The sequence below is a fragment of the Schistocerca serialis genome, chromosome 8 (assembly GCF_023864345.2).
Source record: "Schistocerca serialis cubense isolate TAMUIC-IGC-003099 chromosome 8, iqSchSeri2.2, whole genome shotgun sequence".
In the NCBI taxonomy this organism is placed as follows: domain Eukaryota; kingdom Metazoa; phylum Arthropoda; class Insecta; order Orthoptera; family Acrididae; genus Schistocerca; species Schistocerca serialis.
The window spans coordinates 275684054-275704929 of NC_064645.1; the positions used below are offsets into that span (position 1 = coordinate 275684054).

The 20876-nt window shown below is 42.2% G+C and overlaps 1 protein-coding gene across 1 annotated transcript in view; it reads right to left on the minus strand.

The window, feature by feature from the left end:
* LOC126416075 (protein unc-80 homolog) overlaps positions 1–20876 on the minus strand; it is a 1008688-nt gene that overhangs the window by 465512 nt on the left and 522300 nt on the right. The window contains exons 28-29 of the mRNA XM_050083557.1: positions 20572–20787; positions 8523–8658 (exon numbers count right to left, since the gene is read on the minus strand). Of these exons, the coding sequence (XP_049939514.1) occupies positions 8523–8658; positions 20572–20787 (352 nt within the window). The remainder of the gene's footprint in view (positions 1–8522; positions 8659–20571; positions 20788–20876) is intronic.

The window sequence follows — 20876 nt, forward strand, 5'->3', positions numbered from 1 at the left end:
ACCTTTTTCCTGCTGCATGGGCATGAGGTGACTACGACAATGGACACTGTGTTTCCATTACATTCTGATGACATAGACGACGACTACATCGGCCACGTTCTAAACAGAGCTGAGGAAGCTCGGCAGTTAGCTTGACTCCGCACGCTGCAGGCTCAAGACAATGATCACCAAAAGTATGACGCGACCCACCACCTCGTCTGGATCTTCACTCCTGTTCAGAAGATTGGTCTCTCTCAGAAGCTCCACAAGTGTAATTTGGACCTTATAAGGTTGTAAGGCAGTTATCTGATGCTACTTATGAAGTTGAAGATTTCAACCCCGACACAAGACGACGAAAGATCAGAGATACGGTCCACGTCCTTCGAATGAAGCCCTACAAGGATCCTGCCAGCCAGGGTAAATTCAAAACTCCAGTGACAGGCAACAAGCAGAAAGGTGATGAAGAGCATAGCGGCAAAAGAAGTTCTAAAAGATCACCGTCAGGGCAAGCATCAGTCATCGGGAGTCGGATTTTGCAGGACCGATGACTCGTTTCCGGACTAGGAGGATGTAACATAGAGATGCTGTTCACTTAAGGAGGAAGCAATGTCACAGAAGTAGCTGAGTAGCACCGTGGTGTAGTGGTTATGCTACTAAACTGTTGCATCGCCGGCACGGTAGCTCAGCGTGTTCGGTCAGAGAGCGTGTTGGCCTCTGTAATAAAAAACTGAGTGGAAGGATCAACAAAACGAACGGCATGCAACGACCAAACACAACGATCATCATTAAAAAAAAAAAAAAAAAAAAAAAAAAAAAAAAAAAAAAAAAAAAAAAAACTGTTGCATGGAGGGTTGTGAGTTGAAAACTCACCTGCACAGTAAAATTTTAATTTTTATATTTGGTTCTAGTACATTCTAGAAGTATCCACAAATATCAAGTATCATTGTATTGGAATGTTCAGTAGCTTTATATATACTGTATGTGTTCTGGCTGGAGGCAGTTCGCTCCACACTCTTCTATGTGTATGTGCTGAATAAACCTTCATTAAGTGAAGTTAGTAATCATCATTCATCTATTCACCCCTTCTTCTACGTGACGATATGGATGAGTATTTATAATCAATAAGTCAAACAATGGAAAATCCAGGATGGAATGTAACAATGTTACGAGATGAAAAGTTGCTACTGACCATATAGCGAAGCTGAGTCTCAGATGGGCACAACAACAAGACTCTCACAATTGTAGCTTATGGCCGTTAAGGCCTTCATCAACAATAGACAGACATACACATACACAAACACACTCACGCAAATGCAGCTCACACACTGTGAGTGTGTATGCGTGTTCGTATGGCTATTGCTGATGAAGGCATTAACAGCCAAAAGCTATAATTATGAGAGTCTTTTTGTTGTACCTATCTGCGACTCAGCATCTACACTATATGGTGAGTAGCAATTTTCCTTCTCGTAATGTAACCAATAATCAACAGTCCTACTTGATTCAGTTGCTGCATTTATGTTTTACATAACATGCATTCCAGTATAACAATAAAAGCAACAAATATAATTTAGACTCTAATCAATGTATACACACCAACCAACATCATCAACAGAAAACTACGGGAAAGACCAGAAGTCTGCATCTGATATTCTACAAAGAATACCAAGAAATCATGCCAAAATTACCTTGAGTGCAAATTAGAAAAGAGAGGAAATTTAAGTATTGGGTAGGCAGATGGTCAGGACATTGTAGGAGTTGTAGTGATTCGAGAATTTCTCTATAAATTCTAGAACCACTCAGTCTTCTACCATCTCGAACACACAATATTCTGGATATGAGTATTGGCTAGTAGAACCCTATCTATTGCGTGTCACATGTTTGTGTGTGCAGGTTTAAAATTGGTCGCAGGAAGAAAGGAGACGCGGCTGACGAACAGCACTGACAAGTACCTGTCGGGGAATCCATAGATGTTTTTGAGAGAGTGTAAGGAAGAACGGTGGAGTTTATATGCAGCTTTGTGCTTATTGGGTCATTGACTATTGTTATTAAAACAAAGACAGCTGAAAAAGAACGCTTGAAAACTCTTGATGTAGCCTTAATAAAGGCAAGACTTATTATCTGATTTGTTAAGAAAAGTTATGGTATCAAAGCCAGCTTTCTTTTAATTGTAATTTAATTCGTTTCTGACATTCGACTGTTCAAGGGACTTAACAGAAGTTATATACTTATGTTGAAAGTGAGAGTTTTATTGTGTATGAAAGTCAAATACATGGTTAATTGACAAAATGCAAAGTTTGTATGTCAACTTATGAAAGTAGAAAGAGTTTAAAAATTCCTGTACGCAGCGTTATTCAGTGGAGCAGAAGTCAGAAGAGTTGCAGTAGCCAGCTATCCAGTAAAGAAGAGTGGCAGCAAATTCAAAGTAAGTCACCTCGTAAAGAAGTGGAAGGTGGTTTGGGGGAATAAACCGAAATAACCCAGATTCACGCTCGTGTCGGAAACATTAGACAGCCACTACACACATCAATTGCCATGGTTGTGGATGTTAGCTCTGTTCACACCATCCAGTGATGCTGTTGTGGCATGAGTTGAGTGACTGTGCAGTGACAAACGAATGGCATCAAGTGCCCAGTTCATGTCCACTGCTTGGTCTGCTGTGTTAGTGTTTATTACTTACTCCTTGGAGTTGTAACTCATTTACTTTATTTCAATTCTGTTCTCTGCTTGCTGTATATTGACAAGGCACTTATAGAAACTGATTCTTCCCCTTCTGTAATTCTGCTTTACTAAAATTGTTCAGTCCTATTCTCAGCATGTGACTTAGCACTTATTAAGTACAGGTAGCACCACAAGATCTAATATTCCTGTCAGTCACTGCTTCAATGCCCATCTTGCAGTGGAGAAGATGCAGGTACTGAGAGTGTTTTCTGCCACCTATGTATTTTTGAGTCAGCACTTGTCTTTATTTCCTGTTAAACAGCAACTCTACAAATATGCTCAGTCTTTAATCTTTCATAGGTGTTCTCTGCTGATTGAACCGTGATTATATCCTGAACTTCAGAAGCACAGTGGTGATCAAGCTGACTCACTATCAACGCAAATTTAGTCACATCTGCTGTAATTTCAGCATAGCAAAAGCTGGCTTTGACCTGAGCAAATCAGATAACTGAATCATGTGAACAAAACTATGGGGGGCGAATGGTCAGCCATGACACTGCAGGCGATTCCATCCCGTAATCAGTATTATTGCTGAACCAGTACTTTAAGCACTCATCATCTTGGGGTCACCACTGATGGGAATATCAGATTGTGTAGTGCTATCTGTACTTAATAAGAGCTCAATCACAAGCTGAGAATAGGCTTGAACAGTTTTACTAATGCAGAATTACACAAGGGAAAGAATCAGTTGCTATTAATGACTTGTCAATATAAAGCTGGCAGAGAACACAATCAACATAAAGTAAATGAGTTACAACTACAAGGAGTGAGCAATAAACATTAACAGCCAGCTGGTGTGGCTGAGCGGTTCTAGGCGCTTCAGTCCAGAACCGCGCAACCGCTACAGTCGCAGGTTCGAATCCTGCCTCGGGCATGGATGTGTGTGATGTCCTTAGGTTAGTTAGGTTTAAGTAGTTCTAAGTTCTAGGGGACTGGTGGCCTTAGATGTTAAGTCCCATAGTGCTCAGAGCCATTTGAACCATTAAACATTGACACAGCACTACAAGCAGTGGACAAAAACTTGGTGGTTGATGCTGTACATCTGTCACCACACAGTCACTCGACTCACAACAAACCGCATCTATGGATGGTGCAAAAGGAGAGAACTTGCATGACCACACAAGTCGATGTGTGTAGCATCAGCTACGACATAAGTAGACTAACCACAATACTATGGAGCTCACTGAACTATGCAGAAATCACAGTCCATTTTTTTAAACTGACATTCCTCAAGAAAATGTCCTGTAAAGCTAACCCAATTGTTAGGAGAATATTGGCTGGAACATGTTACAAACTCTCACACCAGTACAATAAATGCCCTGAAACTTAAAAAGCCCTCAAAGGTATAGTCTTAGATTCCAATCATTGTCTACGAAATTGTTCTTACATGTGACTCCACAAAAAAGGAGAGAACTGAAAATTATGATACCAATATGCAAATATGATGTACAAAACATCAACCATAATAAAATTTTTGCATAGGTAACAGAAAAAGCAAATCCACCAGATTGATGCTTATACAAGCAGAAGAAAAATTAGCACGACAAACCAGGACACAGAAACATGCCTCCCAGACAGATGAATGCAATTAGCTCATAGAACTCAAACAAGAAGTATGGTATTAGCGGTCATGCAACAAATCAAAATAACATCAATGTGTATATGTGGAAAAGGAAAAAAGAAAAATCCTGGATTTCCCAGTTAAAAATACACTTTTTCACAGGTGAAAATACACATTTTCTGGGTTAAGTGACAATATACTTTATCAATCCTTTGAATGTTTAAAGTTTTATACAACGGTGTAGAACTTCCCGGCACTTTATAAATGAAGGCAGTTAATGCTTGACTGCCAAATATCTGGTAATGACATAAAGTCAGAAAACTGAAACTAATAACACATTTCAGCCCTCCATAATTATGTGAATGTATTGCAATTCACTTGCTAGCTCCTGACCACAGAAATCCTTTTATTTTCATTTGACATGAGAGCTGTAAACGAACAGGAAACAGCAAAATCATTAAAACTACACACAGGTCATGTGGAGATTACCCCCATCCCACTACAACTCAGACTTCTCTGGGCATGTGAATCTGGCAGCTTCGATGCACCAGAGAAATTTTTCTGGGTAGCATATGACTGGTTGTTGCTACTGCTGATACAACTAACAGCCACACTTCAAGTAGCCATAAGCCAGAAAAGATAATGCTCATATCCCACTCAACTGCGCATGCGCGTACCAGCAACTGTCCAAATGAACCTAATGTAAACCATTGTGACACTCACAGGAAGCAGTTTTTTGTTATTAAGTATTGCATAGCCTTCATTCTTAAGTATTTGACACATTTTGTTATTGGCATATGCTTGTGTGTGCACTGTGTTTTGTTGTTGTAAATGGTGCATTTCTTTTGCAACATCGATTCTGTTTTTTTCCCCCTCATTTATGTTTTAGTGTTGAATTATTACTCTGCAATAGCAGGAAAAAGCAAAATTCTTTGTTAGAGTATCAGTTCTTACCTTTGAAAATTACAAAAATTTAACTGAAAACTAAAACAATGAAAAATTCCCGGGATTCTAAAAAACTTTCTGAGCTTTTCCCAGTTTTCTCCTGGACAAAAAAATTCCCGGGCCTTCCCCCGATTTCCCAATTGTCCCAGGACCTATACAACCTGAAATGTACACTCTCTAATATATCATGAAACCACAAAACCAATAAAAAAATTTGCAATCAAAGTGCAGATGAAAAATTTTGAAATGTAGAATAAGAATTACAGCTGCAGTTCAAAGACAAGACTGTGGAAATTGCTCACACCAATAGCAAAAATTGCCAGATCTCCACTAAATACTTTTCTAAATAAGTTAATTGTGAAAAACAGCAAAAAAATTCAGTTTCATTTTCTCTGTGCAAAATCTAGATTCAAAACCACTGAACATTCAGGAATAAAATGGATAATATAATCTCTGGAAAACAGTAAGACTTCAGGAGTAGACCAAATCACTGCAGAACTATGGGAAAGTGCAGGAAAGAACATCATTATGAAACTGAAATAATTTTTTTATGAGGTCTGGCAAAAATCTGTGACTGGAAGTTGGCACACATACACCCACAACGCAAAAAATGGAAGTAAGACACATGAAAACAGCAATCATGAAATCCCAGTACTTTCAGTTACCTACAAAATTATTTCCAATGTTCTTTTGAACTAAGTAAAACCAAAACTAGATTCTCATCTTGGCAAATACCAGAATGGAGTCAGAAAAATTGTGATTATGCATAGAGACAACTTCTTCATCTGAAGAATTCAATGAAATACATCTGAAACACATCAAAAGAGGGCATGTCATAAATTTTTCAATTTAAGGTAAGGGAGGGGGGAGGCAAAATAGACAGAGAAGCTCTGTTGGGAAATACTCACAGAGACAAAATCAAAAGTGCAATTTATAGGAAAACCAAGCAAAAAACTTAAAACAGACACTGGAGTATGACAAGGATGTGGTTTATCCCTGTTACTATTCTACTGTGACACTGAGCAAATGTACAAGAATGAGGAAGAGCACATACACCAACACTACAAGATGTGTAATTAGATTTTGTAGCCTTTGAAAACAACTTAGTGCTAAATGCTAAAGAAATTATAACGCACAGAAAAAATGTGAAATATTGCATGAACAGGTAGGAAAATTAGACTACTGGCTTCATCTGAGAAAAGAAAATACATGGCAACACCATCTGATCCTGAAAGTGACAATAACAAAATTATCCGTGTTGAATAATTTGAGTACTTGAGTGAATGGATCATGGGTGAATGGATCACTCAAAATTATAACAAGAAGATGGTCTTAGAATTCACACTTAAAAAAATAGAAACCACATTTCAGTTAACAAAACAAATATAATAAAGAAATGTCTTTCCTGAATCTAGGAAATCTAACTAGATGGAATGTATCACTCAAAACCCAATGCAGATATCCACAGGCAAACCCTTAAAACCACAGTTACAATGCATATGCAAATGATTAAGCTCACACTATGTAGAAAGAATTGATCCAAATAAACTAATGAGATGCTATCAAGAAAGTACACAAATATGCGTTCTTGAGGAAGAAAGCAAAGGACCAAACAACAGATGTGGATGGAGGAAAGGAAACATACTCACTTGTTGTGCATGAAAGAATACTGTGGTAAGAAGGTGGACAACAGATGTTGATTCTGCATGACCCTAAGAAACCCATTCATAAAAGAAAGAAAATAAAATAAGATAAAATCCTACAATTATGGCCAAATATTATGCCTCTATAAGCTTTTGTCAGTTCTCACATTAATTCTAAACATAAACTCTACAGTTCTGTGCTGGCCTTGGTAAAATTCAAGTCACATCACCATCCATACTTATTTTCCAAATGAAGTCCAATAATTTGTTTGCATACCAGCACCATAATTTATTAATTGCCTATTTATTAAATTTATGCAACAAACAAGACACCAAATACATGTCATTGCTGGTCCATTTGAATATTTTCAAAGCCTTCTTTATTTGTGGTGTAGGCTTCATTAATGATTTTTATTATATTCTCAGTTTGATTAAAGAAGTGAGACAGAGACTACAAAAGTGACAAAATATACTGGTTCTACAGTATGCACTCTCACTGCAATAATTTTGGCTGTGGTAGATAGTTTGCAGTGTGAAAAGGAGAACTATTGTAGCTTATGCACGGAATAATCATTCTGTATCCAAAAACTTAAATTTACTTCCTCACTATTATATCTTAAAGTGGCAATTATTCACAATACTCTAGCAACTACTGAAGTCAAGTGTGCCATATATTCAGCACCATAGCTAGACACCAATAAATGATCACAGAGTTCCAAAAAATTCCCGTGATGACATGAAGTTTTAACTAGAACAACAACTTGAAAATGTATGTCGATAGCCAATATCCTACTTGAGCATGTAAGGCTCCTACTGTGTGTCAACAATAACTTAATGATTTCACTGGTGGAGCCAAAAATGGTGAAAATCGACACCAGTTGAAAGGTACTCATTTGTATGTGAGTGCCGCCAATGTTAGGCTGTCCCTGGATGTGAAGTATTACTGTGCACATAGTCAATGGTGATGGTACCAATGCTATGGAGAGCAGCCAACTCTGCATTATCCTCAATGCCCCTCTCCCCTCGGCAGTCTGATGTAGAGGCATGGCATACCTTTTGCTGTTCCTGATAACCACTGTGCAAATCATCCTCTTACCATGGATAAGCAGCAGAGATGTGGCCTGTATTTTCATTAAACATGTGCTGAAATGTATTCACTTGGTATATTGTAGATAATTTTAGCAAAACCTCATGCAACAGCAACAAACAACTTTATACTTCCTGAGTCAGCAGACAACCAGTGACTACAAAGCAAACAGTTCAATGATCTGCTAGCCAAGACCTATGTCATAATAATATTTTTTGATGGAAATACAATTACTGGTGTGTCAGAGAATGAAATAAAAACTTTCAGCATACAGTAAAACTGTGGCACATAAAATTTATAGAATGTGTGTCCACTAATGCTGAAAGTTATGTTTACACTGCACATTAGTTGCACATGCTGTGAAGAATAACTTGAGTGAAAGAGAACACTCCCTCTGGGCATAAAATTCTGAGGGTCATCAATGTTATTGTTGCATTAGTAGTTAACTCAGAGTGATACTGCAGCAACCACTTTCTGGTGATGATGTCTGTCAGAGATCTGGGTTCCAACAGACATTAGTATGAAGCTTCAGCACATCAAAAAGTCATGGACTTTAACTTGAACAAAACATATAAAAAGACTGCTGCACCTTCATCGAGGAAATCCTCCTCTTCATCTTCCATAAGCAGTTCTTTTTGCCTTCCTTCTTCAGTAACCATAGATACAACTTCTGGAACATGCTGTTTATCTTTCTGTAATAGCTCTTCTAAGCGATTGCCAAGGGCCTGAAACAACAGTATACTTTGAATTTTCATGTGTTAACGCAAACAGTGGTACAATTTTAACAACTTCTGGTGTGCATACAAAATCACATCTATGTCTGAGAATAACCCTCTCCCCAGACAATTTTCTGCATTCATCATTTCAAGAAATTCCCAACCAGTCACAAATATGGATAGAGATTTTTGTAGATTGTATGTTCTTCAGTAAGATATTTTTCATTTTGAATAACAAGTTCTGTAGAATTCAATAAATACCAAATTCACCTTGTTACAGTTGTTCATGGTTTTAGAATACTTTGTGTTAGGTGTCTTTGCAATCCCAAGATGGATGTCAAGAAGAACCCCACTTTGTGCAAGGCAAGTCTTGATATTTGATTTCAGACTGTGTTACATATTGTGCAGTACATGCTTGTGAATAAGTGGTAGTTATAACTCACTCTGCTGCCTTTTAGTAGACAAGTATGGCTTGTGCTATGTTTCAGTCTACATTTGTGCTCTGCAAGCCACCTTACAGTAAGACACCTTGGTTAGTTCTGGTAGCGCTATTATCTCCACCCCCCCCCACCCCCCCCTTTCCCTGTTCCATCCACGAATAGTCAATGGGAAGAGCAACAATCACTAATCCCCATTTTCTTGTTACAGTATTTTTGTGAGATGTATGTTGGATGAAATAATATGTCTCCCAACTCTTCTTGGAATGTACACTCTCAGCAGTTTCAACAGTAAACTTATCAGCGACAAAAATCTCATTTTGTAGCTTCTGACACGGGAGTTTGTTGAGCATCTCCATGACAATCACACTTACTAAGTGAACTTGTGATGAACATGCCATTCTTCACAGAGTCTGCTCTGTCTCTTTTACGTCAGTACCTTATTGTGATGTCTGCAAGACACAAATAAATGTTTATTAATTTTGAAATTTTAACAAACATTACAGAAAAGGTAATCTAAAGATGAATTAGTCACTTTTAAGGCACTATCTACTATGAATTACCATGTTTGTGTATCTCAAGAAAGTAGAGTCTTGATATTTAAATGTGAATATTTCTAGGTTAGGTATGCCTATGGTATCCATGAATATGTATTTCAAAATACAAATTACTAAAGTCACATTTATTGTTTGGTCCAGTATGCATTTCAGAGAATTTCACCTTCATCATGCAGCAGCGTTATTACTATTAAGAAGGTACAAACATTTGGCTTCTTGTGTGGTGACCTTTGGCAATAGCTGGCAGTATGAGACAAATACTGTTTCAATACAATGCCCAAATTTGTGTGGATGCTTTGATTCTATGGGTTTAGCGTGGTAGGGTTGCCGATTCCAATGATGCACGCTACACCACATGTAATAAACACTATCTTTATTTCTCGTAAGCACACATATACAGTTGTTTACATTCTGAATTCTTGGTACACGTCCGTACACTTTCACGCGCGACCACAGACTGGGGCAAAGAGCTTGCCAAAAACAAAGATATTACCCGCGACTTGGTCGATAGTCGCCACATTAGCCCCCCCCCCCCCCCCCCCCCCCCTAGAGTGTGGAGCACAAACATAAATATTGGGGCATACATGTAAAGGGAACACCCAGGGGGGAGGGAGAGGGTGTTTAATCAGAAACCATACCTTACATTACATTACATTAGTAATTGAAGTCTTCGAGCCAGCGAGGGGGGCGGATGGTCCTGCCTGACCGGGTGAATCCTCGTACAGCAGTTGAGGGATCTGGGGAGGGATGGTGGGTTGTGAGGGGCCAGGATAGCGGATCTGAATGCCTGTGGCGGTACGTAGGACTTTGACCGTTGATGGGTCAGTACCAACAGGCAAGGGGACAGACTGGAGGAGATGAATGTGAGTTAAGTTGTCACTGGGGAAGCTGGCTTGTTCGTAGAAGATGTACACATTACCCGGCTGCATAACAAAAAACACATTAGAGCTGCAAATAAGATCTGTGTTGACATTCACTACCACTTCCTTATACGGGTTGACAGAATCTCCACACGAGTCGTCATCGGTGACATCACACGCTCTGAGGCTGGTCCCTGATACATCACTGAATCCTAACAGGGGAGAGGCGAGGGGCTGCCTGTAGGAGGGTAAGTCATCACACGCATCACTCTGCATAGGAATGTCACACGCACCTGTAGCACTGTCACACGACTGGGAGAGTGGGGAACGTCACACGTGTGGGAATGGGCGTCGCTCATCCATGGACTGTCGGTAGATGCCTCATGCGAGGTGGGTGCAGCAGGGGATGGGGTCTGACTGGGTGGGGTATCGGGCAGTTCTCCCAGAGTCCATGCAGGTTTGAGGCGGCAGACGGATACCGTTTGAGGCGTGCTGTTAATAAGCACTTCGAACGTGTTGGTACACCGTGATATGACTCTGTGCGGGCCCGTATATGGAGGTCTGGGTGCCGGTCGGATGGTGTCATCACGCACCATGACATGAGTGCACGACGCCAAGTCCTTATGCAGAAATACGGGAGGGGGCGTGTGTGGTCGAGGAGGCGGCACGCGGATGTTAGCAATTAGCTCCTTGACCTGCCCGACGAATGTCGAGTCACAGATTTGATCTGGAGGAAGGGAAGGCTCGACTAACTCTGCTGGGAGTGTGAGGGGTTCTCCATACAGTACCTCTGCCAGGGATGCGCCAAGGTCCTCTTTGTACGCGGCCCGAACGCCTAACATTACCCATGGTAAAGCATCGGCCCACTCACCTCCGTGGCACATCAGGGAAGCTTTAAGCGTTCGGTGCCAGCGTTCCACAAGCCCATTGCTCTGGGGGTGGTATGCTGTAGTCCTAAATCGTTTCACCCCACACAGTTCACAAAGCTGTCGGAAGAGGGCAGACTCGAACTGGCGGCCCTGGTCGGTGGTGACAGAGACTGGGCAGCCGAAGCGCGAGATCCACATTAACAGCAGGGCTCGGGCCACTGCGTCGGCTGAGATAGTAGTGAGAGGAATTACCTCTACCCAGCGGGTAAACCTGTCAATTGCGGACAGTATGTAACGGAAGGGGCCTGAGGGGGGTAAGGGCCCGACGATATCGATGTGTATGTGCTGGAATCTTCTTTTTGCCACATCGAACGTACCCATGGGGGGCTGTGCATGACGTCCTACTTTTGCGCGCTGACAAGCCACACATGCTCGTGCCCAACTGCGACACTGTTTTATCACCCCGGGCCAAACAAAACGTTCAGATACCAGACGTGCGGAGGCGCGAATGCCAGGGTGTGCCAAGTCGTGGATACTATTAAATATGTCCCGGCGGAGAGGTGCAGGAATCACCGGGCGTATGCGTCCTGTTGAAATGTCGCACCAGATGGGTGATGAAAACCCAGGAAGTGTCCGTAACTCTAGTTTGAGTCCTGTTTTGATATCGGAACGCAATGCTGCGAGTTCAGTATCCTCTGTCTGCAATTTAGGGAGCTCACTGAGGTCCAGTTGTGAAGATAAAACCGACACCCGAGACAGAAAATCAGCGACGACATTGTCTGCGCCTTTGATGTAACGTATGTCATTCATAAACTGACATATAAGGTCCATATGCCTAAAACGTCTCGGGGATGAGTCCTTACCTGGGTTACGGAAAGCGTAAACCAATGGCTCGTGGTCGGTAAATACCACGAGATGGCGACCTTCGATATCGTCTTGGAAATATTTGATAGCAGCGTAAATAGCAAACAGTTCCCGGTCGAAGGTCGACCATTTACGTTGGGAAGCGGTCAGTTTGTGGGAGAAAAATCTGAGCGGCTGTACAACAGAACCCACAGATTGCTGAAGTACTGCCCCCACTGCTGTATCACTTGCGTCTGTAGTAAGCGAGATGGGAGCATCAGGAATGGGGTGAGCAAGCGTAACAGCTGTCTGTAAGGCTCACTTTAGATTATCAAATGCGCGACGCATATCTGGAGTCCACGTGACCGCCCGAGACCCTGATGTGTTTTTTCCTGCGAGGGCATCCATCAGTGGGGCTTGTATGTCGGCGGCGCGGGGAATATGTTTACGGTAGTAATTTACCGTTCCAAGGAAGCGGCGGAGGCCCTGAAAATCTTTGGGCAAAGGCACCGTACTAATGGCCTCCACCCGTTCCGTTAGGGGGCGGATGCCGTCGCCAGAAACTCTGTGGCCCAGAAAAGTGACACTGGTGCGGCGGAGTTGTGACTTAGTATTGTTCACTGCGATACCGTTTGCTTTTAATAGTTGGAACACTGTATTTAAATGTTGTTCATGTTCCTCGAGGGAGGAAGAAAAAATTAACAAGTCGTCCAGGTACGCATATGCAAAGTCCAGTTTTCCAACCAGCGAGTCGATGAACCGTTGCCACGTCTGTGCAGCATTTTTAAGGCCGAATGGCATAAACAAATACTCGAACAACCCGAACGGGGTGATGATAGCGGTCTTTTCAACGTCCTCAGGTGCCATTGGCAGTTGGTGGTACGCCTTATGACAATCGACTACACTGAAAATTTGTGCCCCATGCAGCTGGGAAGCAAAGTCTTGAATATTTGGGACGGGATAATTATCTAAAATTGTTCTGGCGTTAAGCACCCGGTAGTCACCGCAGAGGCGGAAAGTGTCATCTTTCTTGGGCACCAAATGAATGGGTGACGACCAACAACTAGAAGAAGGGCGGATAGTCTTATTATCTAAAAGTTCCTGAACAATAGCTTTAGCGTGTTTAAGTTTTTCCGGATTTAAACGCCTAGCCTTTGCACGTACCGGTGGGCCTTCTGTGGTATTTATTCTGTGGACAGTACCGTTATTGATTGCGAACACCGATGGGGATGCTGGACCAGCACCCGTTGCACTGTGACTAACCTGTAATGCACACGTGTGTGTGTCCAAGGCCGGCAGTTCAGCAGCAGTGGCGGTGATCCACTGGTAGTCCTTGTCGAAGAGCTCGGTGGGGTACCTGGTAGCGTCGCGGGTACAGCTTCCGTCCGGCAGTAGAAATGTCACGCGGCGTCGGCTGCAGGTGCGAGGAAGTGGTGCGGGGGTTGGGGGCATGGCCGTGTGCGACAGCTGGGCGGTCTGCTTACGCGCGTCCGTGAGCTTGGCTTGCACGGTGGCGATGCATATGCGGAGGGCCCCATTGCTGTCCCGAAGTTTGTCGTTGTGTGATCTAAGAGAAAGCACTGCAACAGCAGTTTCCGCTAGCTCACACAGCAGAATGGCGCTTTCGGATGAGAGGGGTAAGATATCTGAACCGGTGGTACGGTCTCCCGAGTTAAAGGTTAGTGTACCTCGTTGTAGGTTGGGTGACAGTGCGTGGGCTAAGAGAAAATCTACCCCAAGCACGGGTTCATCCACGTCCACGATAACGAAAGTCCACTGTAAGGGCGTATTAATGTCCTGCAGTTTAAGGCTTAAATTCGTTATTCCATGAGAGCGGATCAGGGAATTATTGGCGGCTCGAAGCGGGGGGCAAGGCTGAAGCTCGAATTTAATACCTGCGGACAAAGGTATCACACTAACCTCGGCCCCCGTGTCGACTAGAAATGAAAGGCAAGACACTGCATCTTTCACGTACAAGCGTCCTGGCACGTGAGGAGAAGAAGTATTTAGTGATAGGCGTCTGTGCGGTGCAACGCGGCCCATAGCGCCTGAATTGGGTCGCGTTATTAGTTTGGGAACGCGCATGGAGAACGACATTTCTTAGCCGCGTCGCCAAAGCGGGAGTGGAAATAACACCAAGCGGGGTGGCGCGTGGCGTCGCCCGTCGCGCTGGTTGAGGTCGAAGCGGCAGTGGAGGGGGACTTGTTTGTAGTTCCCTTCGATGGCGACGCTGCAGTAGTGCTGGTAGGAGAGGAGTTACTGCGGCGGTTGCCAGGCGGCGTTGGCTCCGCGCGCATGCGTGGAGCGAGTCGTGCGCACTCTGTACTGCAGGATGGGAACTGCCGCGCAGGTGTGCCAACCCCTGAGGCCTGAGGGCACCCTGGGGGGGTATGCGGGGGAGGCAGAATGTTGTAAACCTGGTCTGCGATCTTCAGTTTGGCATCTAGTGGGGCCGAAGTTACATGTAGAAGGTGAAGTTGAACTTGCGGGGGAAGTTTCAGCAACCAGATGGTCCAAAGTGTAATGTCCGGCATGTGATGTGTGTCAATCATAGCGTAGAGATGACGCCAGAGTTGCGACGGGGACCTGGATCCCAGCGATTCCTGACTGATGAGGCGGATAGCTTCCTCTGTCGATGTGGATAGTCGCTCGAGGATGGTGCGTCGGGCGAACGCATATTTGTCCGCAGCGGGGGGCGAAGCCACAATGTCGCAGATCAGATCCAGTTCGTCATGGAGGTGACACAGTAAGCATAGGAACTTCGAATTGTCGTCGGCGACGCCATGTAGCTGCAGGACGTGGTCGACCAAGGCAAACCATGTGCGTGGGTGATCCTTGCGAAGGGGTGGTAGCTTCGGCCAACGGGTGGGAAAGTCTTGACATAAATGTTTATCAGAAACTGTCTCTCCCTGTCCATAGTTCTGCAACGTAATTGTCTCGGGTGCAGTAGCGGTGCACCAGCTTCCGCCACTGTCAGTGGCACGCGGCACGGTAGGCGCGGCTGGCTCGACCTTGGTCAAGAAATCAACGAATCGAGCGGTCAACGGAGTAACGCCGACGGGCGTAGAATGGACCGGCGCGGTAGAATCGACCGTAGTCGACCGATGTGCGGCGAACGACGGAATACAGTTTCCGGGCCCCTCCCCTACAGGTGCATTAAAATAGTTAAAATCACCTAATGTTTGTGGAACACACGCGGCAGGAACGGCGTGTGCCGTCGGAAACACTCGTAAAGCGGACGCTGGTGGTGTAGGGGGGGTTGGTGCAAAATCCGGAGTTCCGGCAGAAATATGAACTCTCCTGTCTTGAGCGTCCGGCTCGATTTGTACAGTCACTGATTCGGGTGGAAAATTCACACTTGCACTTGGGACACCTGTAAACATAGTCACTGGGGTTTGAGCACATTGCGTCGGCTGTTGAGCACTCGGAACACGTGGCTGTGGAATTGTATAAACACTGTCCTGTTGAGTACAGCTAGTCGATGTGTTCGGAACCTGCGTAGAACTATTGCGGACGCCCGGTGGATAATTGTAAAACCATGCCGAAGCGTCCGTTGGAACACTTAGTTGGCACGTGTTCGGTGTAGCAGGCGGCAAGCGAGCCATTGTGTACTGCTCGATGGTATAAGATTTCGTTGTAGCACTCGCGAACAAAATTCGGGGTCACCAGTATGGGTTTAGCATGGTAGGGTTGCCGATTCCAATGATGCACGCTACACCACATGTAATAAACACTATCTTTATTTCTCGTAAGCACACATATACAGTTGTTTACATTCTGAATTCTCGGTACACGTCCGTACACTTTCACGCGCGACCACAGACTGGGGCAAAGAGCTTGCCAAAAACAAAGATATTACCCGCGACTTGGTCGATAGTCGCCACAATTCCAAAGGTGAACAATTATTTAATACAGGGTAGCAAAGCAAAACAAGAAATACTGAGTTCCATTTCCAAATTTTCCTTTACAAAAGAAGACTCAGGAATAATGTCCCAATTTAATTCTCTTACCACTGAAAAGATGAATGAAACAGATTTTAGTGCCAGTGGTACTGACGAACAACTGAAGTCGTTAAAACTGAAAAAGGCTCCAGGACCTGGTGGAGTTCCTATCAAATTCTATACATGAATTTACAGCTGAGTTAACCCTCTTTTAACCATAATATACTAAAGATCCCTCAAACAAAAAACTATGCCCAGTGGTTAGAAGGAAGCACATGTCACACCCATTGATTGGACAAAAAGCAAAAGTGGTCCACAAAACTACCATCCAATATCTCTGAATCCATTTACTGTTGAGTCTTAGAACATACTCTGAGCTCAAACACTTCTGGAAAATATTAAACTTAGTACCATCCAGATATTTCTTAGGAAAAAGTACTAGTGTATTAGGCATCGATCAAAATTTGTGAAGGGGTCAAGGTTTTCTTGATAGGGACTGTGAAGAATATAGTCCTGGATGCAGTCATTGACATTGGAAATATCTTCAGGCATGTTCCAGGGAATTGCGTTCGGACCTTTGTTGTTTATTTCAAGTAATAATGACCCAGCAGACAGTAATAATAATCTTACAACTTTTGCTGGTGATGAAGTTCTCTATAATGAAATATTGTCTGAAAAATGGTGCAGTGGTATTCAATTAGATCTTGATAGGATTTCAAAGCCATATACAGACTGGTAACTTGCTTGAAATGTACAGAAATGTAGGCACTTCACAAAATGAAAAACGGCAGTGTCCTATGATAACAAAATCAACGAGTCACAATTGGAACTGGGCATATAGATACCCGGGTGTAAAAATTTGTAGGGATATGTAACAGAATGATCACATAGGTTCAGTCATAGGTAAAGCAAGTGTTAAGTGTTTGGTTCACTGCTAGAACACTGTGGGAGTGTGGTCAATCTACAAATGAGATTGCTCACCAAACACCATAGAACTTGGCTGAAGAGTCTGGGTCCTGCATCAGATAGAACTAACGGTGGATATTGAACATACATAGAGAAGGGCAGCATGAATAGTCACAGGTTTTTTTTTTTTTTTTAATCATCATCGAAATACTGAAAAAACTGAACTGGCAGCACTGAATCTATGAATATACTATAACTCCACATGTATCACTACTTTAGGCAAAGTTAGACTAGTAAGAGCATGCACAGAGATGTTTAGGCGATCATTCTTCCTGTGCGCCATATGAATGGCAGAAGAAGAAATCATAATAAATGGTACAATGGGAATTACACTCTGCCTGGCACTTCACTGTGGGTTGAAGATTACACATGTAGAAGGAAAATTATAAATATCTTTCAGTGGTCATAGGCTCATTTTCTATTTGTTTTCATGTCACATACACTTTCTGTAAGCTGATATAAACAAAGATGTTTTATTAGGATTTAACAAATGTAAAGAATATGTTAAATGATGTTGCAAACAGTGGCAACTTTACATGACATTTTTAATTATTATTATACTGAGTTGATTATGTGTATAGGGAGACAGACAGACAGACAGACAGACAGATGAGAGACAGGTAGACACAAGGACAGATAGATACATGGATAGATAGACAGATAGAGAGAGAGAGAGAGAGAGAGAGAGAGAGAGAGAGAGAGAGAGAGATAAGAAGTGGGAGGACAGATTAACAACAACAAAGCTGTCTCTTGTTTTGCACATTATTTCAAAAGGTTTCTCATTGTGATGGGGCTACAGCATGATTTTGATATGAAATATTTACACCAAAGTGCCAAAGAAACAGGTATAGGCATGCATTTTCAAATACAGCGATATGTAAACAAGCAGAATACAGTACTGCAGTTGGCAATGCCTATATAAGACAACAAGTGTCTGGCACAGTTGTTAGATCAGTTACTGCTGCTACAATGGCAGGTTATCACGATTTAAGTGAGTTTGAACATGGTGTTATAGTCAGCCCATGAGCAACAGGACACAGCATCTCTGAGGAAGTGATGAAGTGGGTATTTCATGAGTGTATCATGAGTATCAGGAATCTGGTAAAACATCAAATCTTTGACACTGCTGCAGCTGGAAGAAGATCCTGCAAGAATGGAACCAACAAAATTGAAGAACTCCCACCCTTCAACAAATTGCTGCCTTCAACAAGTGTCAAGGTGTGAACCATTCAATGAAACATCATTGATATGGGTTTTTGGAGCCAAAGGCCCACTCATGTACTCTTGATGACTGCACAACACAAAGTTTACACCTCGCTTGGGCCTGTCAACAACGACATTGGACTGTTGATGACTGGAAACATGTTGCCTGGTCAAACTGTATTGAGCCAATGGATGTGTATGGGTATGGAGATAGCCTTATGAATCCATGGACCCTGCATGTCAGCAGGGGACTGTTCAAGCTGGTGGAGGCTCTGTAATGGTGTGGGACATTGCATTTGGAGTGCTATCAGACGACTCCTGATATGTCTAGATACAACTCTGACAGGTGCTACATACATAAGCATCCTATCTAATCATCTGCATCCATTCATGCCCATTGTCCATTCTGAGGGACTTTGGTAATTCAGCAGGACAATGTGACACCCTACACATCCAGAATTGCTACAGAGCGACTCCAGGAACACTCTTCTGAGTTTAAACACTTCTGCTTGCCACCAAACTCCCTAGAAATGAACATTATTGAGCATGTCTTGCAACATGATGTTCAGAAGAGATCTTCACTGTGACAGCTCTGCAGGATTCATGGTGTCAGTTCCCTCCAGCACTACTTGGACATTAGTCAAGTCCATACCACATCGTGTTACGACACTTCTGAGTGCTAATGAGAGCCCTACATGATATTTGGCAGATGTACCAATTTCTTTGGCTCTTCAGTATATATATGGTCAGACAGCAAAGAAGGCCCATGCAAAATACATTCGGAACAGATAAATACATGGAGGTGAATTATTTTCCATTAAATTACAGAAGAAATGTGGCACATCTTCTAACATACACAAGTAATTTTTAACAGTTATAGCTGCCAGATTATGACACTGACTGCTTTTTAATGTAAATATATACTTCTTTCTGTGCCACTGGTAAGTCTTTGAAAGGATAACAACAACATAATGTGTGGTGAGTGATCAAATGGTAATAAGATAACAGAGCTATGTCTTGTGGTAGGAGAAGAGGTCTCACATACACGTCAAATGAAAGCAAACATGTAACTCAGTTAGATTCATGCATTTATTATTATGATTGTCATACCAAGTACTCAAAATGTTAACACTGATCATTGATACATGGTATATAGTAAGTCTTCATCTATATACCGCACAGTGAATTTAATCTGGATTTATTGCAGCACAGGTCCATGTTATACAGCACTTCATATTTATATTTCTAGTAAATGATGCTTCATCCATAAACAAAATTGTAAATAGAAATGCTGTTTAAATTCATTGTTTTTGGAGACACCATTTGAAGAACTGTACCCAATTTTGAAATTCATTGCCACGAAGCTGTTGATTGAAAAAATGTGAAAAGAATGAAATGTGTTGGAATGTAGTATTTGAAAAAAAAGCTGCTTTGGCTGATACTGCCCACATTCAAGCTACCTTGCCATGAAATGTGGATTGTGCCTTACTGGTGATAAGATGTTGAGTCATATTTTTCTTATCAGTATCTCTCGTTTTTTGTTGGAGTACTATATTCATACTTCCAGTTTCTCGAAATTATTTTGCAAAGAGAGTGTGTGATGACTTGGCACAATTAGGATACCTTTCTGTAGTTTTAACCATAGAGTCTTTATTTTTTTACTCCAAAGCAAATGCAGAAATATCACTGCACACAGAAAATATGGCCTACGTAGAACACTATGCAACAAGGTATAATTAAAGGAAATAAACAAATATCTTTCAGCATATAACCACATCATGGCTCTACAGTTCGGTGACATTTGCATGAAGAAAAACCATAGCCACTTTTCCAACAGCTGTATAAATTGTGAAGGTCTGAACAGTTTAATGAGAAAGTTGTCTGATCACTAGAACAGCAGAGCACAAATTCATAGGCTTAAAAGTGCACAAGTAGACATATGAACTGTGCCTGAGTCCCATGTTTGCTAAAATTTCTTACAACAGGCTAGATGTTTGTGGACACTCTTCTCCTGATGGTGGCACAGTGGGTTCAGTGCTTTTATCTTGTTACTACAATCATATATTTCCTACTTTCATTTGCCATTTACACAGTTAACAGCATGACAAGGAAATTTTCAAGACTGCAGTGGAACTTTCATAATATACTAAGCTTCTCAGTATGTAGCTCCAGTGAATTTCAAGATATTTTACTGAGACTGGATATTAATATTAGTTAGGCAAATGAACAAGTGCTGTGACACATACCTCACCCCACTGATAGAACATTTTTCCAGCTGTTCTTTGTTGAGTATGAGTACGTTTCAAGCCAGTTGGTACACCCCGTGCTGGTATTGGTCCTGATGGTCGAAACATTGGAAAATTCAGTTTCATCCAAGCTGGCCACTGTCCTTTGTTACAGCTGTGCACAAAATGTGCACACTCCAACAACAGTGCAGCTCTAGCAACAACTGGTGCATGAGGCTAAAATCAAATTATTTTACTCAACAAAAGAAAAGAATAAAATTGATGTCATACTCTATGTTTACATTTAAAGCAATTAATCTTTATTT